Source organism: Heloderma suspectum, chromosome 1 (genome assembly GCF_057233095.1).
Source record: "Heloderma suspectum isolate Gila_16-S chromosome 1, 16-S_ref, whole genome shotgun sequence".
Classification (NCBI taxonomy): Eukaryota; Metazoa; Chordata; class Lepidosauria; order Squamata; family Helodermatidae; genus Heloderma; species Heloderma suspectum.
Window position 1 is genome coordinate 318,845,985 of NC_139458.1, and position 21,182 is coordinate 318,867,166.

The following is a 21,182-nucleotide window of genomic DNA, read 5'->3' on the forward strand; positions in this document are numbered from 1 at the left end:
ACAGTTTGACCGTCTGCCAGACAAACCCTGAGCAGGGCAACAAGCCATAGCTTAAATAAACCATGGGTTAACATTATGTGCAAACCAGCTCAGTGTATGTGTTCACCCCTCCACCTTTCTTGCATCGGTATGGCAATGTAGTCATATGTCACAAAATTCATTAATTGGTTCAGGTTTCTAACTAGTTCCTTTCCTTTATGTTGAATCACCACCAATTCCAGGTTGGTATGACTGTACCACAGGTATGACATTTCAACATTAAGCAAGCCAACTGGCCAGAGCAGTTCTACCAGGCAGGCCAAAAGGCCAGCCCCAGTATTGTGATGGAATGCTATGCAATCTAGCCAATGAGAGAAGGAAGCTAAACTTGCCACATGGCTAGCTCTTTTATCCAGCGTTGCGTGTGGGCTCTGTGTCAAACATATGGGGAAGGGCCATAGCTCCATGGTAAACAACTGCTTTGTATACCGAAGGTTCTAGGTTCAACATGGAGACAAAAGAGAGACTGATGAATCATGGGGAAGGGCGGAGAAGTACAAAGCAAAAACACTCCAACAAAAATGTGATTTTTGAACTGAAATAAAAATGGAAAATGCCTCCGTTTGTTCAATGTAAGTCACTGAAATAAAAAAGCTAGTTTCTTTTTTGGTGCTAATATTTTATTAGATTTATATTCGTTCTTCCCTCCTTGATGATGGATCTCAAGGTGGCCTTTTATCAAGACCTCTTATCTTGAAAATTTCCACTAAGATTTTAAAGACTGAGGGGAAAATAGGCCACAGGAGATAACAATGCATAAATAGGTGCCTCTTCAACATCATCTGTATGTTGCCCTGAGAACAATTTTGTTTACAATGCAAAGCCAAGGCTACCTATCCCTGGGGTTCAGAGTCAACCAAAGCTCAAATTAAATGTAATTGGATAGAGTTGGAGGATTAAATTATCAAGGATATTTAATTTAATGGAAGAACTGTAATTAGTTATATTGTTTTCTCCAGCCCTCTCAGTTTATAGCCTGTAACTACAGTCTCTTGAGACTTAAAATGTAGCAAAGAACTTTGTTCTTAATATATAACACAACTCCTTTTTAAAGTGTTCTTGAGAGAGTGCACACAGTTAATACACTATTTTGCAAGATCTCTGTATCTGTTTATACATAGACTTGATTACATCTGAATATATGTGCATATACCAAAACCCTCTGTGCACTTTCTAACCACTACAGCTTATCGGCTTCCTTGCCAGGCGCACACCTCCACCATCACTTCTGCCAACTCCTATATTTGTAATACATTGTAATCCTGTATCTGTCTATTCAGAAGTAAGCCCCACTGAGTAAAATGGGGCTTACTCCTAGGTAAGTGGATATTGGATTGCAGCCTTAATGTATTTATTGGAACCATTAAACCCAACATCACCACTTACGCTGGTTCCTACCCAAACACTAATGTACTTTTCAACAGGAAAATAGCAATTGTCGTGTAAAGCAATAAAGTGAAATGGGAGTGTTGATCTAGGAAAAGGATCATATTCCTACAAAGAATACTCAGGAAGGTCATGCTCCTTTAGAAAAGGCCAGTTCCTGCTATGCTAAGCAGCAAGTCCAGTCACCAGATTTTGAACAAAAGATGCTGGGTTGCCTACCTACCTAGAAGTCATTCTCTTTGACCCCGGAGCTCTGTTTCCTATCCTAAATGTCTGGGAAGATGGTTGACCATTCAGTACTTATTGGACCACCACCGGTCAAGTGCCCCTCCCCCATCAGTTTTCCTAGCAGAAAGTTTAGACTCAGCTTCTTTTGATAACACAGAAGCCTTGCCAGAGACGGAGATGGCAACCGTAGCCACAGCCCCACTTTTTCTTTAGCCCTTCTTTCCTTCAACACACAGGTTCCTTCCTTCTCCCTTCCCCACCCTCAGTAAACAATATATAGACTTTCCTAGCCTCTGGCTCTGCATGAGCTTTCTGTAACACTAACTCTCACACACACACACACACACACACACACACACACACACCATACTCTGCTTTTCCGCAGTTTTCTAGATTTTCCCCAACAGCCTTTTCATTTTTTTCTCCCCTTATTCCGTTTTCTTCTCAGGACCCATCTTAATCCACTGTCCCTGATCCCATCTTTTAACTACCTTGCCCCTGGGTTTCCCGCCCTTTGGTTTCCCTGCCTTCTAGGATGTCTTCTCACTCATCCTCTTATCTTGGCAGTATGGTTTTACCTGACCCTAGAATCAGTGTGAGGTATAGGTTTCAGCACAACTGATCTCTCACTTCCCTCAGGAGACTGCCTGTGAAATTCCATGCTGCCCATTTTCATTTTCCAAGAACTTAAACGATTTGTAAAGATTCTAATGCATCATCAGCTCATAAAATCAGTGCCAACCACGACAACTTCCTTAACACGTTACAGTATAGATATTACATCAATCCTGTCTTGTACTGCTTGGTTCCTTTATTTTTCAAATGAAAGCACAAAGTTATTTCAGGTGATCACGTCGACAATGAGCAATCTTGTGTCCAGCCTCTAGCTGAAGTGAAAACGGTTTTACAAATTAATACATTTCTGAAGCAAAATATACTATTTATATTCTTGTGGTTTTCGCAGTGTTATTTGAAAATGGGGCAGCAGAAAGAAGGAATAACCTTCTATAAATATTTCTGATACCTTTTACGTTATATCTTACATTACTCCAAGAATGTAAACTTCATTGAAAACAGCAACATGTATACCACAAGTCCATTTCAAATCCCCAAGGCTTTTCACCCCACTTAACTCATACACCAAAGCATCAAATCATCATTCCACAGTGCCCTCTTCTGGGCACTGTCTCAAACTCATTCCATCTGCTTCCAGCCAAAACTCTGTCCATGTCAGCTACAGTTTACAGGAGAAAGCTGGGGCCATAGTCATTCTGTTTATAATTAGAATTGATACAAATATACATTAACTTCATAACAACAGGGGTTGAGGATAAAGCTGGAAAGGGAAATACCTTGAATAAGGGCCAATGGAATGGAACAGAGGTTATTTAGGTTTCTCTTCTCGCCGCCCCCCTGCCCATAGATATTACAAGCTAATGTTAAAAGAAAAATAAAACTATTAGAGGAGGCATTATAAGGCTTGGTTTATTTATTTTATGCATCTATTCACATTTATATCCTTCATTTCTTCCAAGGAGCTCAAGACAGTGTACATGGCTCTAGGGATGTATGGACTGTGTAAAATCCACTCCGTCTGTGTTTCGCAGATTGTCAGGTGCCTTTCGTTGCATCATCCATCCACAGATGGATGCAAAAAAAATTTTTGTCATGCGGAAAAATACGGAATTATGTAAATATTTATGTGTTTACGTAAGTGTTTACATAATTTACCCCAGTATGTAATATTTAGTGTATTGTCCCCTATTCCATTCTACGTTTCCTCAGCAGAAACTTATGTATTTTTCTACAGATTTATATGCGTAAATTTCGGGAAAGTAAAAAAATCATCCGAAAGTCCACGGACTCCGCAGGGCCTGAGGTGGTCAATCTGCAGCAGATGCTGCAGGTCGGATTCTTAGAAATCCAAGCTCATTTTAATCCGTCTCAAATTTCTCCATCATCCCTACATGGCTCTTTCCCGCCTTCTATTTATTTGTTACATTTATATCCTGACTTTTCCCTCATGGAGCCCAAGGTGGTATACATGATCCTCCTCCTCTCCATTTTATCCTCACAACAACCCTGTGAGTTAGGTTAGGCTGGGAGTCCATGACTGGCCCAAAGTCACCCAGTGAGCTTCATGGCCCAGTGGGGACGCAAACCTGAGTCTCCCCAGCCCCAGAACAATACTCTAACCACTGGAACCCTCTTTTATCTTAGTGACACTAATAGAACTGACTCCATGAACTGCTTAGTTACTTCTGAAACCTTAACACAGCCATCCCCAACCTGGCTCTTGGGGCTGCATTCCAGTGGTGGGCAAACAGGGTGGGACCAAAAATACAAAAAATACAAATAACAAATAAACATCAGCATATCGTGGCTTGATGCTTTTGCTGCCAGTAACTGAGCCACAGGAGAGGCATTTCGACCTTTTAGAATAGGAAAAAACCTGCACAAAAGCTGAGAAACGGCTAAACAATTAGTGTTTGGGGTGGTGGCCATATGGAGAACTCCAGAGGGCTGAATCAGGACTCTAGGAGGGCCAGATTTGGATCTTGGGCCTGATATTCCCCACCCTTGCCCTAAGGCTACTTAGGGAGCACTCCAATGCATGTTGAGACTGAAAAAAGTCCTACAACTCCCAGCATCTCTCCAACCAGCCACGTTGGTTGGGGCATGCTGGAAATTGTAGGACTTTTTTCTCTCTAACTATTCATAGGATTATTGCGCCTTTAGAGAGTTCATAGTGGAAAGAACTTCGAAATTAGATCAACCACCCCGACGTTACAGATGCTACCACCATCTCTTCCCATGTTTACACTATATGCAGCTGCTTTGAATGATGATGCAACAGGGTGGCAAACGGTGGTGACTATTGTTATAGAAGCGCTAAAACATCCCTGCTGTGTTGTGACATCATGAAATTGCATGTGCAGTGGCGCAACGCAATAGGACATCAACATAGACCTAAAAGTGACAGCCGTTTGCCATAAAAGGCATGCGTTGTGGTGTGAACGGAAGCTGAACTTCAATCGAAGACCCAAACGGAGCAATGCTATTTGCTGTGTGTACACCAGTGATACTGTTTCCCGCAACGAATACATAATATGTGTACAACCTACATGCTTGTATGCAGGTCTGTGTACCCTGAGTGAATCCAGTTGCCCGATTTCATATCTGGGTGAATGTCATCTATACCTTGTGTTTGCTGCAGGAAACATAAATATGTGGAGAGGTGGTCCTAGGTTCAAATCCCTACTGGATGACCTTCAGCCAATTACTCTCTGCCATCACTGGGCGGTTTCTGAAGGTCATAAAATCATAGAATAGTAGGATTGGAAGCAGCCTATAAGATCATCAAGTCCAACCCGCTGCTCAATGCAGGAATCCAAGTCAAAACATCCCTGACAGTTGGCTGTACAGCCTCGTCTTGAATGCCTCCAGTGTGGGAGAGCCCACTACCTCCCTAGATTTTGTTGTTTATTCGTTCAGTCGCTTCTGACTCTTCGTGACTTCATGGACCAGCCACGCCACAGCTTCCTGTTGGCCGTCACCACCCCCAGCTCCCCCAAGGTCGAGTCCATCACCTCCAGAATATCATCCATCCATCTTGCCCTTGGTTGGCTCCTCTTCCTTTTGCCTTCCACTTTCCCTAGCATCAGCATCTTCTCCAGGGTATCCTGTCTTCTCCTTATGTGGTCAAAGTGCTTCAGTTTTGCCTTTAATATCATTCCCTCAAGTGAGCAGTCTGGCTTTATTTCCTGGAGTATGGACTGGTTTGATCTTCTTACAGTCCAAGGCACTCTCAGAATTTTCTTCCAACACTACAGTTCAAAAGCATCTATCTTCCTTCGCTCAGCCTTCCTTATGGTCCAGCTCTCGCAGCCATGGGTTACTACGGGGAATATCATTGCTTTAACTATGCAGACAGTCTGATGTCTCTGCTCTTAACTATTTTATCAAGATTTGTCATTGTTCTCTTCCCAAGAAGTAAACGTCTTCTGATTTCCTGGCTGCAGTCAGCGTCTGCAGTAATCTTTGCGTCTAGAAATACAAAGTCTGTCACTGCCTCCACATTTTCTCCCTCTATTTGCCCGTTATCAATCAAGCTGTTTGTCATAATCTTGGGTTTTTTGAGGTTTAACTGCAACCCAGCTTTTGCACTTTCTTCTTTCGCCTTCGTCATAAGGTTCCTCAGCTCCTCCTCGCTTTCAGCCATCAAAGTGGTACCATCTGCATATCTGAGATTGTTAATGTTTCTTCCAGCGATTTTAACTCCAGCCTTGGATTCATTATAATTCATAGGTAATTGGTTCCATTGTTGTATTGCTCTAACAGTCAGGAAGGTTTTCCTGATGTTCAGCCGGAATCTGGCTTCCTGTCACTTGAGCCCATTATTCCGTGTCCTGCACTCTGGGATGATCAAGAAGAGATCCTGGCCTTCCTCTCTGTGACAACTTTTCAAGTACTTGAAGAGTACTATCATATCTCCCCTCAGTCTTCTCTTCTCAAGGCTAAACATGCCCAGTTCTTTCAGTCTCTCTTCATAGGGCTTTGTTTCCAGTCCCCTGATCATCTTCGTTGCCCTCTTCTGAACCCACTCCAGTTTGTCTGCATCCTTCTTAAAGTGTGGTGCCCATAACTGGACACAGTACTCCAGATGAGGCCTAACCAGTGCTGAGTAGAGGGGAACTAGTACTTCAAGAGGGGAACTAGTACTTCAAGTGGGGAAAACCACATGGACACATCACTCTGAGCAAGGATGGGGCCCAAATGAGCGAGATGGATAAGCTAGCATTTATAGTTGTCAAAATTACTGCTGAGTCAAAGTAGCAGGAAGGGAGTATTTTGTTAATATTTTTACACCATTTGAAAAGCGCTTCCCATTTTGCCAGTATCTCTTGCTCTCTCACTCTTTTAAAAAAAAACAATCCACACTAATGTTTATGATCAGTAGCTCACAGTAACAGAATTACGATTTTTGGAAAAACGATTTTAAAAACACACATTATTTTAAAAGCCAAGTATGTATGTGCTTTAGTGCACAACAAAGAGTCTTGATTACGGTCCATTTCTTTCCAAATAAAAAAAAATGGTGCCAAAGAAGTAGAGGATCAAAAGACCACTGGCTGAGAATAGGCAGAACACACAGACACACAGTTTGAGAAATAGTGGAATCTAGCAGTTTCCCATACAGATTGTCACATAGTTAAAACAGCAACATTCTTATTTTAAACCAATCGCCATGACACTCTGGCACCACACTAGTCAAAAGGAGTTCACGCCAATCAGGCATGAGCAACATGTGGCCCTCCAGATGTTGCTGGACTGCAGCTCCTACCATCCCTCACCACTAGCTATGCCGACTAGGGCTTGATGGGAGTTGGAACCCACCAACATCTGGTGGACCAGATGTTCCCCATCCCTGCACCAACTGGCATAGTGATAACTTATTTCACAAGGAATAGTCGGGGCTATAAAAATATTTCACCTTACTTTATTATCTGCTGAACCTTTAGTAAATCATGTCTACAAGTACTCTTTCAAACAAGATGAAATGCATCATACCTCCACGCCACCCATCCATTTTGGCTCATGAGGAAATTCGGCACATAAAACATCCTTTGATTGGTCAGTTCCCAGGACATGATAGTACAACTTCTGGTGCAAGTTGGTTGACGTCTCGGTGCCTGGGGCAATTAGAATATTTGATTACATGTAGACAAGGTATGCTTCAAAATTTCTTGTTCTTAGTATGAGCGTAATGTCTCACACTTTCACAGATTATAAACTATTTATTTAGTGAGTTAACATTTAGTGAGTTAACAAAAGTATATATTTCATAACACTCATCTGTTTGCTAGAAATATGAGTCCTTACTCCCAAGAAGCTCTGTAGTAGCTACAAGGATCATCATTTTGTCTTTTTATCATTATTTTCCTTTATGTTATGCTAGACCTATGCTTTTTACATTATTTGTCATACATTGTGTTATTTTTATTACTTAAGTTACAAACAGGCAGCATGGAAGTGAGACGAGGCTGTGTTGGCAAGGTGGACAGGGAGAATTAAAAGTCCCAGGAGCCAGAGAAGCCAAGGCCCTGGGAGTCAAGATTTCCAAAAGAAGGCAGCAGAGTTCACACAGTGAAATACGGACACTTGAGGGGAAGTGGATGAAGGAGATAAAGGCCTAGAGATAGGACAGGCTTGTTCCTGAACCGTTATTGCATGCCACTCACCATCACTTTTGCCATCTTGCTTTGGGTAGCAGTTGTAGAACATGCCCTTGCCATCATGGGTCCAAGCCATGCAACTGAATTTTACCATTTCCAGTATGTCTGGAAGTTCCTCAGCACCATCCACCTTCATAAATTTAATCGTCACCCAGTCTGAGCCACTGGAACTCAAGCCATATGCAAAATATTCCCCATCTTCACTGAAAGCATAACCTGCAAATTAAAAACATACCATGTATTAATTAGTTACTCACATTAACAATGTTTTCGTTTAGATCAGGGGAGGGGAACCTGTGACCCTTACGATGTTGCTGGACTGCAGCTCCCATCAGACCCAGCCAGTATAGCTCCCTCTCTCACAATACAAGAACCCGGAGTCATCCCACAGAGCTGATTGGTGGGAGATTCAGGAAAGATCAAAGGAAGCACTTCTTCACACAGTGCAAAGTTAAACTATGGAATTCACTACCACAAGATGTAGTGATGGCCACCAATCCGGATGGCTTTAAAAGGGAATTGGACAAATTCCTGGAGAAGTCTATCAATGGCTACTAGTCCTGATGACTATATGCTACCTCCACTATGAGAGGCAGTGAACCTATGTACACCAGTCGCTGAGGAACATGGGCGGGAGGGTGCTGTTGCACTCATGTCCTGCTTGTAGATTTCCCATGGGCATCTGGTTGGCCACTGTGTGAACAGAATGCTGGACTAGATGGACCCTTGTTCTGAGCCAGCATGGCTCTTCTTATGTTCTTATAGCCAAGGGTGAGGGATGATAACGCTTGCAGTCCAACAACTTCTGGAGGGCCACACGCTCCTCATCCCTGCTTTCGATTAATGCTCTAGCATTTGCCTACAACGCATCGGCAACCCTTAAAACTGAAATGTTACATATCTTCTGACATTTGCATATCCCCCCTCCCCTCTATGTAGACATGTTTATGCATAATTCAAAATCGACAAACCTTACACAGGTGTCTAAAATGACACATTTTGGAAAATCTGCTACACTGACCTCGCAAAGCCACAGTGCCATCATCAGAAAGTTTATTTGGGTCAAGAAAGACTTTGGCATCAGCATCCAAGGAGTCTTGCACATACAATACTCGCTGGTTCTGAAGTCCAGAATTATAAAAGTGAAAATACCTAGAATACACGTGAGAGAGAATGAAGGAAATAGTTTGCCTGCATAATTCTGTAGTCAGACCTGTGCTGTGCTTAAAATTTAAAATCAGTCTCAAGAGCAGTGGCAGACTTATAACATATGAAAGCAGCCAAAATATTTTCAGATGGAAAAAATGCAAATCTCCCCATTTCAAAAGTTAGCATGCAATTCACCAATAAAGTTGCATAACATCAACATCAGAATGAAATTACAAAGTCACTTTAAGTCATCCACTAACACAGTTAGGGCGCAGTCCTATGGGATCCGCCCTGGGTACGCGTAAGCCTCCTACATCAGAGGCTTATGTGTATCCAATACAGAGTGGGTGGCGCCTTGTGCCTCCCACTCTGCATTTAAGCTAGACAGGCAATTTCGCCCATCTAGCAGAGGCTTCGGAGAGGGAAGGAGGCTGGGAGGGCCACAGGACCTCTCGTATGGCTGCTGCCCAGGTCACCTCCGCTCCTTGCCCCCAGGAACACCTCCTTCTCCCCATCTCTGTGCTCAGTTTTCCTGGGATGGGGCGGGGAGTGCGGTTTCCTGGCTCTGAGGTTGGAGCAAGGAAACTGAACAATCCTATGCCTGTCCCCCCAGACACTGTCTAGGGGGCACAGGATTGCTCTCCCCAAAGCTTTTGCCATTGATGTATTATGTAATTAACAGAAACAATAAGATTTCTCTGCCATGTACTTACCAAATTATAGATTAAGAACACAATCCTCTGCATGTTAAGAGAGAGAAAAAGTCCTACAACTCCTAGCATACCTCAGCCTGTCTTTTGGGGAGGTTTTGCTAGGAAACTTAAAAACAACCCAAACATATGCAACTCAGTCAGCCGCACCGTAAGTATATGTGAAAGGGGACTTACGGTTCAAGCATCAGGTCACTATTCCATTTCTGAAAAGCACAGACGGGATCCTATTTTATCCCTATAGTCATGCTAGTGTGATATGATGCACAATCCTATGCATGCTAGTGTGACAAAGGCACAATCCTATGCATGTTTATACAGAGAAAAAAAGTCCTAGAATCCCCTGGCCAGCATGGCTGGCTGGGGCACGCTGAGAGTTGTAGGGCTTTTTTCTTTCTGAACATGCATAGGATTGTGCCTTGAGTGAGTCTGAAATGTGAATCTCTGCACGTGTGTGGAATCTTTAAAAAGTATTATTATTGCTGTAGTATCAGGAGTGTAGCAGCTGTGCAGTGTGGAAGGTATACCTGCCTTTTGAAGTGAAGTGATGCATTTTAAGATATAAAGGGGGCTATAAGACGGTTACATCCAGCATCCAACATTGCTTAACAACCCCATTGTACGCTAGTGCCTGATTGAGCAGACAGAAGTGCCCAGCCAATTACTACACTTTTGTAGTAGTAATTGAGGCTCCGGGGGGGGGGGGGGGAGGTGCACTGGCTGCTGACCTGTTCCATGGAGTGCCAGAGGCCTTCCTCACCTGTTGCTACTTCCAAGCTGGCCCAGGCCCCTTACCTGGGTCAGCAGGACAGAAGAGGAACTGCAGAAAAAAGGGATGTGAGCAGCAGCATTTGGAGTAGAGGCAAGATAATATGTGAGCATGTAGTGTGGCTTGGCTTGGCTTGCTTGAGTTTGTCTGGATCTCCTTGGCTCTGAAAGCATCTTTCTGGAGTGCGCCTACTGGCTGCATGATCCACGAGGCCAGGCTCTGATGGGTGCATAGTCTTTCTTGACAGCAGGGGTTTGCACTTGCTAGAGAAAGGTGCGCAGATGTGAAGACACGTAGGGAGGTCTTCTTCTTTCGTGTTCAAAAGCCACAAAGTGTCTTGTGGCATCTTGAAGACACATAAATATGTTATAGCATGATAGGCTTTCATTGACGGGCCTCAAGTGCCAAAATAACTTGACCGGCGTAGGCACCGTGACTTGAGCCGGGTGTGTGTGCATGTTATTTGCTATTCTGCCTCAGGCAGAAAGATCTCTCGCTGCCCGTAGTTTGGCCCTTAAAAGTCATGAGAGGAAAGCATACAAGCAGCATCGTTTGCTACATTTATATCCTGCCTTTCCTTCAAAGGTGGCTTACATAATCCTCCTCCTCTCCCAACCACCCTGTGAGGGAGGTCAGGCTGAGAGTCACTGACTGGCCCAAAGTCACCCAGTCAGCTTCCTGGCCAAGTGGGGACTAGAACCCAGGTTTGTTGCCTGAGTCCCAGTCCCACACTCTAACCACTGCACCACACTGGCCCTCTTTTGTAAGCAACTACTCAGTAAGAAGTAAAATGCTTCCCACTTCCAGTGTTGTAGTCAATATATGCAAAGACAATGATTGGACTGAAAAGCTGGGGAAGCAGCGATATCCTCCTTTATTGCATGTACTAACTATTAAATGATAGAACAGGGCAGGATGCCTGTGTTTCCTTCATTGTCAGCTACACTTGTTCTACTATTTTCTTGGCAGGCTGGGAGCTGATATTTTGGCTTGAGATTTAATTGGCAGACACACAATGTATATTTTTCTGAGCTAAGAACCACTTAGTGAACAAGCGGAACACTACTTACAATCCTCACCACTACACCAACACTTCTGACTACGAGCCGATAACAGGCGGTCATAATCCACTGACGTACATGCACAAAAATTCCTTACATACCTTTTCCCTTTCCTGAAATGACAACTGTACTTGGGATAGTCATACAATTCAGTCATTCGCTCTTTAAATACCCCTCGGACAGTGCATTGCTCAAGAAAAGGCACTGTGATCTTATTTTGTGCCTCTACAAAAGCCTAAAAGAAAAAGAGAGGAAGCAAAACATACTGAAGTAAAACAAGTATTTTATAAGCCACAGTAAGAATTGACCTAGATCAGGGGTGGGCAACTTGTGGCTCTCCAGATGTTTTGGCCTACAACTCTCATGATCCCTCACCATTGGTTATAGCGGCTAGGGCTGGTGCGTGTCACCGGTCAAAACATCTGGAGGGCCACAAGTTGCCCACCCCTGACCTAGGTAGTGAAAAATATTTTGTAATGATCAAGCGTTACTTCATAATTACAGTCTCAAAGTAGAACTGAAGGTAACCAACTGCATTCTTTTCAGGAATGCAGCAGCTCATGTCATTAAGGGACTCTGGTGCTCTGTCAGGCATACGACATGATAATAATCAAAACTAAATTGATTATCTAATTTTCAAGACAGGAGAATAACCTGACTGTTTTTACTTTAATTTCAGCATCCCTTGTTAAATTATATAAATGTTTGGGGACTGATTCTTGATGAATAGGTCCTAGCACAAGCCATCAATCACTTTTCATTGTCAACCCAACAGCTTGTCAACTGGCTTTTCCAGCGCCACATCAAAGGACTCACTTGAGTATTTTTTGCTATGAAACCACTTTATTAGAATGCTGAGATAGGCCTTGTTTTGCCACTTGTTCACCACACCCAGACTGAGCAAACAACAAAATGGGCTAAGAGGCTTAAAAGGCCCTAAACTATGTTTAGTCATCACAGGTATGAGCTCTAATTAGGTTTACAGACCTCTTTGATTTAAACCCAGACAAAATCTCTAGAAACTGCTTGCTGTATATTAAGCACATTTACATGAGGCAGACTTCCCCACCCTGGTACCCTCCAGATGTTTTGAACTACAACTCCCAGCATTCCTGACCATTGGCCACGCTGGCTGGGACTGATGGGAGTTGAAGTCCAAAACATCTGGAGGGCACCAAGCTAGGAAAGGCTGGTGTAAGGAGTCAGGAACAGAAATAGTTTAGTCACCACTGAAGCAATAGCAAGAACAAGTGAAGAGCTTCAGCAGTGAGGTTAACGTGAAGGCAGATGACTGCTTTTTGAAAAGGTATGTGTGAACACATGGCTTAGTACATGACCTAATACAGCAGTTCTTTCAGAGCTTGTGAAGCAACAGTAACAATGGTTACAGCAAGATTGCATGTTAGCTTCTGTGCAGCCTTCTCCCATGTATGTTTACTTGGAAAAAAGCCTTGCTGTGTCCAATGGGACTTCTAGCCCAATCCTATGAAATTGTACTCAGAAGTCTCACTGAGTTCAACAGGGCTTACTCCCAAGCAAGTGCATATTGGATCACAGCCTTAGATTACATCTGAAATGCCACACCAACAGATGCCAGGCAGCTATAAATTCAGTGAAGGGAAGAAGAAACAGAAAATAAAGGGGTCAGGAAGGAGCATAATATTATTAGCTCCTATAAAACAAATTGGTAGCTTCTGAAAAGTAGTTCACATTTTTAAAAAATCAATTTCTTTTAAGAGCTCACTGGAGAGCACAATACTATTCAGTTCCCATTCAAGGCCCCAAATGAAGTGAAGATATAGGGAAAAAACTAATACCAAACTACTTTGTACAACAGCAAGATGCAAAATGAAGCTTCACATGTCAACCAATGAACTGAAAATGATGAACAGCTAGATGTTTTATACATTTAGAAAAGGCAATTAACTGTACCAGAGTTCATTTTAGGCACATTATACACAAGGAGCACTGCATTTCATCTGAGCCAATTACAGCCCCTCCTGAGTACAAATCATGCACATCCCATCTATCTTTCAGACTAATCAAAACATATTTGCGCCTGGTGAATTTCCTGGCCTGAACTCTATTACCTCAGCGCTAACGCTCTTTAATGCTAACCAGCGCCTATTGTAAACGTTTGCAAACCAGGGTCCTAAAACCCTGGAAATGAGGGAAATCTTAGTACAGTCACAATGCTAAACCATAGCTAAAGCTGGAAAGAAAAGGGGAGAGAGAAGTGACACTAGCGAAGAGAAAACGGGGGCTGGGTTGGGGTGAAGACCAGCTCGCATCCAATCTTTTGACCATGGTCAAGACAGGTGTTCCGTAATGACTGCACCAGAACACCGTGGCTAGCAAATATCTGGGCACTGTCTCCATTTTCTGCTAATGTATTAAGACAGCGCTAAAGTACAGTGTCTTAATACATTATGAATATCATATGTGAAGATCATGCACGTGTATGTTTTGTTTTTTACTCACATGCTGGGTGGGAATCAGAACTGATTCTTGGGGAGGAAGTGCATCAACTCTTCCAAATAATACTAAGCAAAACCTTGCATGATACACAAACACACACATGTCTTCAAGAGTATTGAAATCACATGACTGCACACTATTCACTGGATGAAATCATTTTATGAGAATATGGGGTGCACAAAGTTTTATACACAGTCACCATATACAAGTGGGTTTGTTGAAAGCTGATTTATGGTATTATAATGCAATACCCTCTCTACAGAAAAAGAAATAGGCCCTGGATAATATGGCAACTCCAGAAGAGAGTTAAAACAGGTCTCATAGAATCATAGAAGAGTAGGGTTGGAAGGGGCCTACAAGGCCATCGAGTCCAACCCCCTGCTCAATGCAGGAATCCAAGTCAGAGCATCCCTGACAGATGGCTGTCTCTTACAAGTGTTTTATTGGATCTCCTAACAAGCCCTGAATATGGCTGGATTCTGCTAAGTTCCTTGAACACTGGTGCCAACGTGAATAAGCTAGTGAAGTCAATAGGATTACATCTAACACAGAAGGGGAATTCCTGAAAATGTAATTACTACACATATAGCTCTGCCTGTTCCATTATCACAGCAGCTATAAGGGTAGAGCCAATTCCAGATGGGACCCGCCCCTCAGGGACGGAGCCACACACTTGGCAGGCAAGGGGATTGTGGACTGAACAAGCAGCTTATGCCGTTTGCAAATCAAGTTTTCACATAAGTTCTCAGTGCATACATACAAACACACGCAACGTGTAATGTTTTATTCAGTGAAGAATGGGAAGTTACACTGCAATAGCTTAGGAAGATCATGTTAAGTCCTTGACTCAAACTACACTCTCTTTAATAACTGCTGACACTGGGGAGTATTTGCTTTCCGCATAACTCAGCTAACTGGCTTCAACCACCAGGGTGTGTTTTTATTAAAACTGTCTTTGTCCTGCAGGTAATTCTGGTATAATACTCCTTAGTCTATCACATGTGTAGCGAGTAGGATGCATCAGTTTGCATTAATTACAGCGTTTTCCCACCTCTGATTTCTAGAACATGGAATTAGGAGAACTTGGGCAACAAGGGTGTAGCCTTTGTACAGATGCCTGAATGTCAGATCTTACTGCCAAAATCAAGAATGATAGAATCAAGAATTATAGAAGCATACAACGAGAAGTGCCAAGAATGCATACACCACAAAATGCACAGATTCTAATTATACCAGTATTCATAGGCTGTTTCCCAGGTCCAGCAAAGGAAAGCTGGAAGAGGTAACCTAAGCTGGTCATTTGCAGAAGTTAACAGGGCCACTGTCTCAACCTACTGTCTCCAGCTCCCCTGGCTGTCTCCCACAGGTGAGCTCCCTCCAACCTTGCCTGGCCCAACAGAAAAGGCATGATCTGTTACTCCTCACCTACACACATCCATATACCTAAAATGGACCAATACATCATCTGTTCTATCCCTATCATTTCACTATCAATAATCAGTGGCACTAACTACCTTAGGGTACTTAACTACCACTTCCCAGTTACCTATAGCACCTTGGACCTTCCAAACGAGGTCCTTCCTTCCTTCCTTCCTTATTTATTTATTTTCTTTTTTACATTTATATACCACCTTTTTTCCCCCTTAAGGAACTCAAGGTGGAAAAACTCATAATCCTCCTCCTCTCCATTTTAGCCTCACAACAACAACCCTGTGTGGTAGTTGGTCTGAGAGTCTGTGACTGGCCCAAAGTCACCCAGTGAGTTTCCATGGCTGAGTGGGGACTAGAACCTGGACCTCCCGACACCCAGTCCAACACTCTAGCCACTACACCACACTTTTTGGCCCAGAGGCAGCCACATGGTGGCCACATGGCTACCCCTTCTGAGCTGGAATGTCACTCCTCTCCATCCATACACACAAGGCAATATAGTAATTGCCATCAGTTCTACATAATGAGTGTTCCTACATAGTCATTGTCAGATGTATTTAAAGCTGAGAAATGCATTAAAAATAAATAAATGAAACATCACAGAATATATATTTATATAGGAGATAGTGGAAAGAGGGAAAGAAAATGCAGCTTAACATATGAAGCTGCCTTAGACCATCCTTCCATCTAGCCCAGTCTTGTCTGTCTACTCTGACTGGAACCAGTCTCCAAGGTTTCAGACAGGGGATCTTCCTAGCTCTGCTACTTGAAATCAACATAAGAACACTTGTTATACAGAATCACACCACCTGTCCATCAAGCTCAGAATGGTCTACCCCAGAATGGGCAGAAAGTAGATTTCCAGATGTTTTGGACTTCAACTCCCATAAACCCTTGCCAGCATGGCCAATGGTCAGGAATGCTGGGAGTTGAAGAAAATATTGCTCGAAGATTAATATCACATTTGAACAATACTTTGCACTTCTGGCTTGCAAAGGCACCTGTCTCAAGATGTCCAAAATTATATTAGAGGCTTACCTTTGTTTGTTCACTATCGGGATCTTCAAGCCAGCTATACGGGTCACATATTTTACAGCCGTGATAGTCTTGCACCTGAATTTGTTTTCAAATAAACATTTCTTTTTTAAAACATGTTTTAGAACCACTTGATGCTAAAAGAAGTCATGCAATATTCTGCTGAAAAGTGGACGATGCAATTAAGAAGACAAGTCATTTCATCTAGGTATTTTGTAAAAGAGCAATTGCTCCCCACCCCCCAAATTGGTTAATCATACATAACTAGGCCCCCGATCCAGAAAGGTTTACATGCCGTAGAAGTTTGCGGATCTTCTGCAGAAGTTGGCAGGCTCTCTGTGCATCTGGTGCTACCAAACAATCAGGTTAGAGAAAACTCTCAGCAGTGGGTACTAATTTGGAACAGGAATATTATGGGGAATGGAGTCCTTGGAAATCCTTTCAAGTGCCTATGTGTCCCTTTCCTATTTACATACTTCCTCTTATGGACTGAAAGCTGGTACAGAAAGCAGAGTAGAAATAAACTGACAGTTTTTTCAATGGAAGGATGCAAACAGTGAGGTCCCCCAAGGACTTGTATTGGGACCAGTTTCAATAAATTATCCGAAATTAAGGGTGAGCAGTGAGGTGGCCAAGTTTGCTGATGACATAAAATTATTTAGGGTAGATAAAGCAAAAAAGGGACAGTGAAGAGCTCTGGAAAGGATCTCTCCAAACTGGGGGAATAGGCATCAAAATGGCAAATGTGGTTCAGTGTAAGCAAACGTAAAGTGGTACAAAACTTTGCATACTTGCTGATTGACCAGGAAAGGGTTCTTGGGATTGTGGTGGATAGCTCAGTGAAAACATCAATCCACTGTGTGGCTAATGTGAAAAGGGCAAATTCCATGCTGCGGATCATTAGTAAAAGAATTGAAAATATAACTCCCAATATCAAAGTGCCATTATACAAATCTATGGTGCACACTTGGCGTACAGTTCTGGTCACTACCCCTCAAAGAGGATATAGTAGAACCAGAAAGTTTTAGAAAGGGGACACCAAAATGATCAAGGGTCTCAAGCAGTTCCACTATGAAGAAAGGTTACAACGTTTGTGGCTCTCTAGCTTAGAATAAAGGCAAGTTATGGGGGGAGGTCATAACAGAGGTGGATCAAATTATGTACAGTGTGGAGAAAGTGGATAGGGAGGTATTTTCTCCCTCTCTCATAGTATTAGAATGGCTGAATGATGGGACAGATGTAGTGGTGGCCACCATCTTGGATAGCTTTAAAAGGGGGTTAGACAAATTCTAATGTAGGTAGAAATGCCGTGGTGAAGGACAGCATTCTGCAGTCATTCTTCCACCTTCTCCTCACCATTACTACACTCGTGCCAAGGAGGAGCCATGGTTTTCAGATGGAGTTACAGGGCTAAGCCCTGGTTCAAACTGCCAGACTTTTAAAATAATCACTCCCCTGGCAATATACAGCAGGCCAGAATTTCCACCAAGGAACCAAGCAGGGAAGTATTTGTAGACTGGGAGAGTTGGCTCACATTCAAGTTGTCAATATACCACAAACGACTTTCACTGCAGTATCTGTGCCATATAGATGTGTAATTCTTAGGGACTAATAACTTCTGCTGAATTATTTGCAAAAGCCCTGGCTTTGATGTTGTGACACCTTATATCCTCCATACAAGCTGGGCGAAAACATCAACTAAAGTCAACAGCTGAAGTTCTGCAACTCAGGACTTCCTTTTTCAAGGACTCCTAGGGGCAGTATCCAACCAGACACTAGTTCTAATGTAAATTATGTTGCATTGGCATAAGGGACCTTGAGCACAACGCCAATACTGTGACAAGATTCTCCAGAAAACCCACTGCACCAGCTAATGCTACTGATGTTGTGCAAGACATCCCTTATGCTACTGCAATGTAATTTATGTTAGCGTTAGTATCCAATTGGATATTAGCCCTATTATTTAGAGAAACAAGGCTATAAAGAGTGTGAATTTTGTTTTAAAAAACGAAGACAATTACATAGATCTCCATGGGAAGTGGGAAAGAAGAATTACTGCTTGACAGTGCAGAAGAGGAAGTATGCAAGAATATCTCAATGGCTTCTTTGGGAGGGATTTTATTTTATTGCCTAGTATACTCATGCAGCACTTCTCTGGGCCATACAGTGGGTACTAAATACCTAAGACTCTGGGCAGGTATGCAGAACGCTAATCAATAGAGCTGCCAATGCACAAAACTTCTGCAAGACATTGTTCTCTTTCCTACAGGTAGGTATAATTTCTCAAGCTTAAAGAGTTTAAGCACCAAATTGGAGTCCCCAAAATGAACAGAATCAGAAAGGGGTGAAGGTAATCTAGGCCCATCTCCTGCTGTGAGGCATCTATCTATACAGCAGCCCCAATTACACAACCCAGAACACTGTGCCCCACAATATGACTTGGGGAAAATATTTCTCCTTGCTTGGACAACAGGTTTTTTTTTAACTTCAGGCCTGGGTGAGACTAAAACACGCCAATGTTAAGCTCTGATAGCCAGTTCACACAATGTATTTTTTTGCCCACACAAGCAGCCCCTATCGTCTCCAGAGAGAGAAACATAATGTGGTCACAGTAATAGTCTGCTGCAATTCCCACAACCTCAGTGGTCAGTGTGGACAGAAAATATGGACACCTAAACAGCTGTATCTATCTCTCCAGTCGCACTGGAAACACTCAAAAGGTTGGAAGGCTGGTGTGGGTGGGTGTTCAAATAGTAGAACCCCTCAGTCAACATAACCTGTTACTATCTCGAACACCTATATTCTCCTTCCACAGCTCGGTACTCTCCAGATGTGTTAGTCCACAACTCCCATCACCCCAACTAGCAGGGCCATTGGCTGTGCTGGGTGGGGATGATGGGGGTTGCGATCCGACACATCTGGAAGGCATCAGGTTGCAGAAGGAGAACCCATATTGTACAGAACAGCCTTCCTCAACCTGGCGCCCTCCAGATGTTTTGGACTACAACTCCCAGCATTCCTGACCGTTGGCCATGCTGGCTGGAGATGACGGGAGTTGAAGTCCAAGGCATCTGGAGGGCACCAGGTTGGGGAAAGACTGGGATATAAGGTAACAGGAAGCTTATAGGGGCTAGATGTGGGCGGTGGTGGGCAATTCCTTGAGATCACAGAGCCCTGAGAGGGAGCGAAGAGCAGGCAGGCAGGCAGGCAGGCGCGGGACACGTCCCGAAGAGAGGAAGCTGAACAACACTCAAAAGACTGCGGGCTGGGCGTGCACGGCAGACAAAAGAGAGCCCGGCACCAGCAGGGGAGCAGCTGCGGGGCGTCTCCCGCGCGGCAAGTCAGCAGCAGGACCCCCGGGTCGGTACTCACAGCTGTCTCCTCGCGATACACCTCGGGATACTGGAAAGCCTGCATGCTGGTAGCGGTGAGCTCCAGGGAAAGGCAGCGGAACGCCTCGGCGGTGCGGGCGGCGCAGGGGCGGGACGCAGGAAGAGGAGGGACTGGGCAGGGCCAGGCGCCGCTCGCCTTCGCCTGCAGCCGGCGTGCGAAGCCCAGCCGCAGCGAGGCCCGCCCCCTCCCCGACGAGGAGCCGCCACCTCCGGCAAGCGGCAAGAGAGGCGACGCAGGAGGCGGAGGGCGCGGGACGGCTCCCCCTGCAGGAAGGCGCCGGCGCGGCTCGCGCGCTCTCCCCGCCTTGGGCCTCATCACCACTTGCACAGCGCTTGGTCAGTAAGCCGAGTCGAGCAGCCGCGGGCGCCTCCGTCGGCGGGCCGGCTTCGCTCGGAATGGTTCCGCGCACATTTTACGCCCTGTGTACGATGACCTCGGAACCAAGTCCCGCTTGGTTCGGCGGAGCTGACTCCCGGGTACGCGCGCATAGGACTGCAACCTCACCGCGCACTACGTGCGTGCGCAGAAGTCAGCCCCACCGTGGAACTTCGCTTAGGAAGCTTTTTTGCCTTCGGCTGCCATCATATGCGTATGGGGCCCTGGCAACTCAGGATAACATTTCGTGCATCTGAAAATGCCCAAGACAGCTTATGCCACAAATAAAGTTGTTAAGTCATTGGGCCACAACAAACGAATATGGCTAAACCTCCAAGGTGAAAAAATCCGTTACCATTTAATATATTACCACAATTTTCCTTTTGAAAAAGATCTCAAAGTTCCTGACAGTAAATGCAAACATACTGGCATCCTAACTGGGAAGGAGGCCTGTGATTGTTGTTCAGCCGTTCAGTCATGTCCAACTCTTCATGACCCCATGGACCATAGCACGCCAGGCCTTCCTGTCCTGCGCTCTCTCCTGGAGCATGCTCAAGTTCATATTCATTGCATCAGTGATGCTATCTAGCCATCTCATCCTCTGCCGTCCCCTTCTCCTTTTGCCTTCAGTCTTTCCCAGCATCAGGGTCTTTTCCAGAGAGTTTTCTCTTCGCATTAGGTGGCCAAAATATTTCAGCTTCAGCATCTGTCCTTCCAATGAGCAGTCAGGGTTGATTTCCTTTAGGATGGATTGATTTGACCTCCTTGCAGTCCAGGGGACTCGTAAGAGTCTTCTCCAGCACCACAGTTCGAAAGCATCAATTCTTCGGCGCTCAGCCTTCCTTATAGTCCAGCTCTCACAGCCATACATTACTACTGGGAAAACCATAGC

At 44.1% G+C, this 21,182-nt stretch overlaps 1 protein-coding gene across 1 annotated transcript in view; it reads right to left on the minus strand.

Annotated features, from left to right (window-relative positions):
• The window catches only part of PREP (prolyl endopeptidase), a 100,351-nt gene extending 80,383 nt beyond the window's left edge, over window positions 1–19,968 (minus strand). Inside the window, exons 1-6 of the mRNA XM_084827200.1 lie at window positions 19,895–19,968; window positions 16,526–16,600; window positions 11,680–11,813; window positions 8,911–9,041; window positions 7,896–8,105; window positions 7,225–7,346 (exon numbers count right to left, since the gene is read on the minus strand). Coding sequence (XP_084683326.1) covers window positions 7,225–7,346; window positions 7,896–8,105; window positions 8,911–9,041; window positions 11,680–11,813; window positions 16,526–16,600; window positions 19,895–19,939 — 717 coding nt within the window. The 5' untranslated portion in view covers window positions 19,940–19,968. The remainder of the gene's footprint in view (window positions 1–7,224; window positions 7,347–7,895; window positions 8,106–8,910; window positions 9,042–11,679; window positions 11,814–16,525; window positions 16,601–19,894) is intronic.
• Window positions 19,969–21,182: the final 1,214 nt, after the last annotated feature.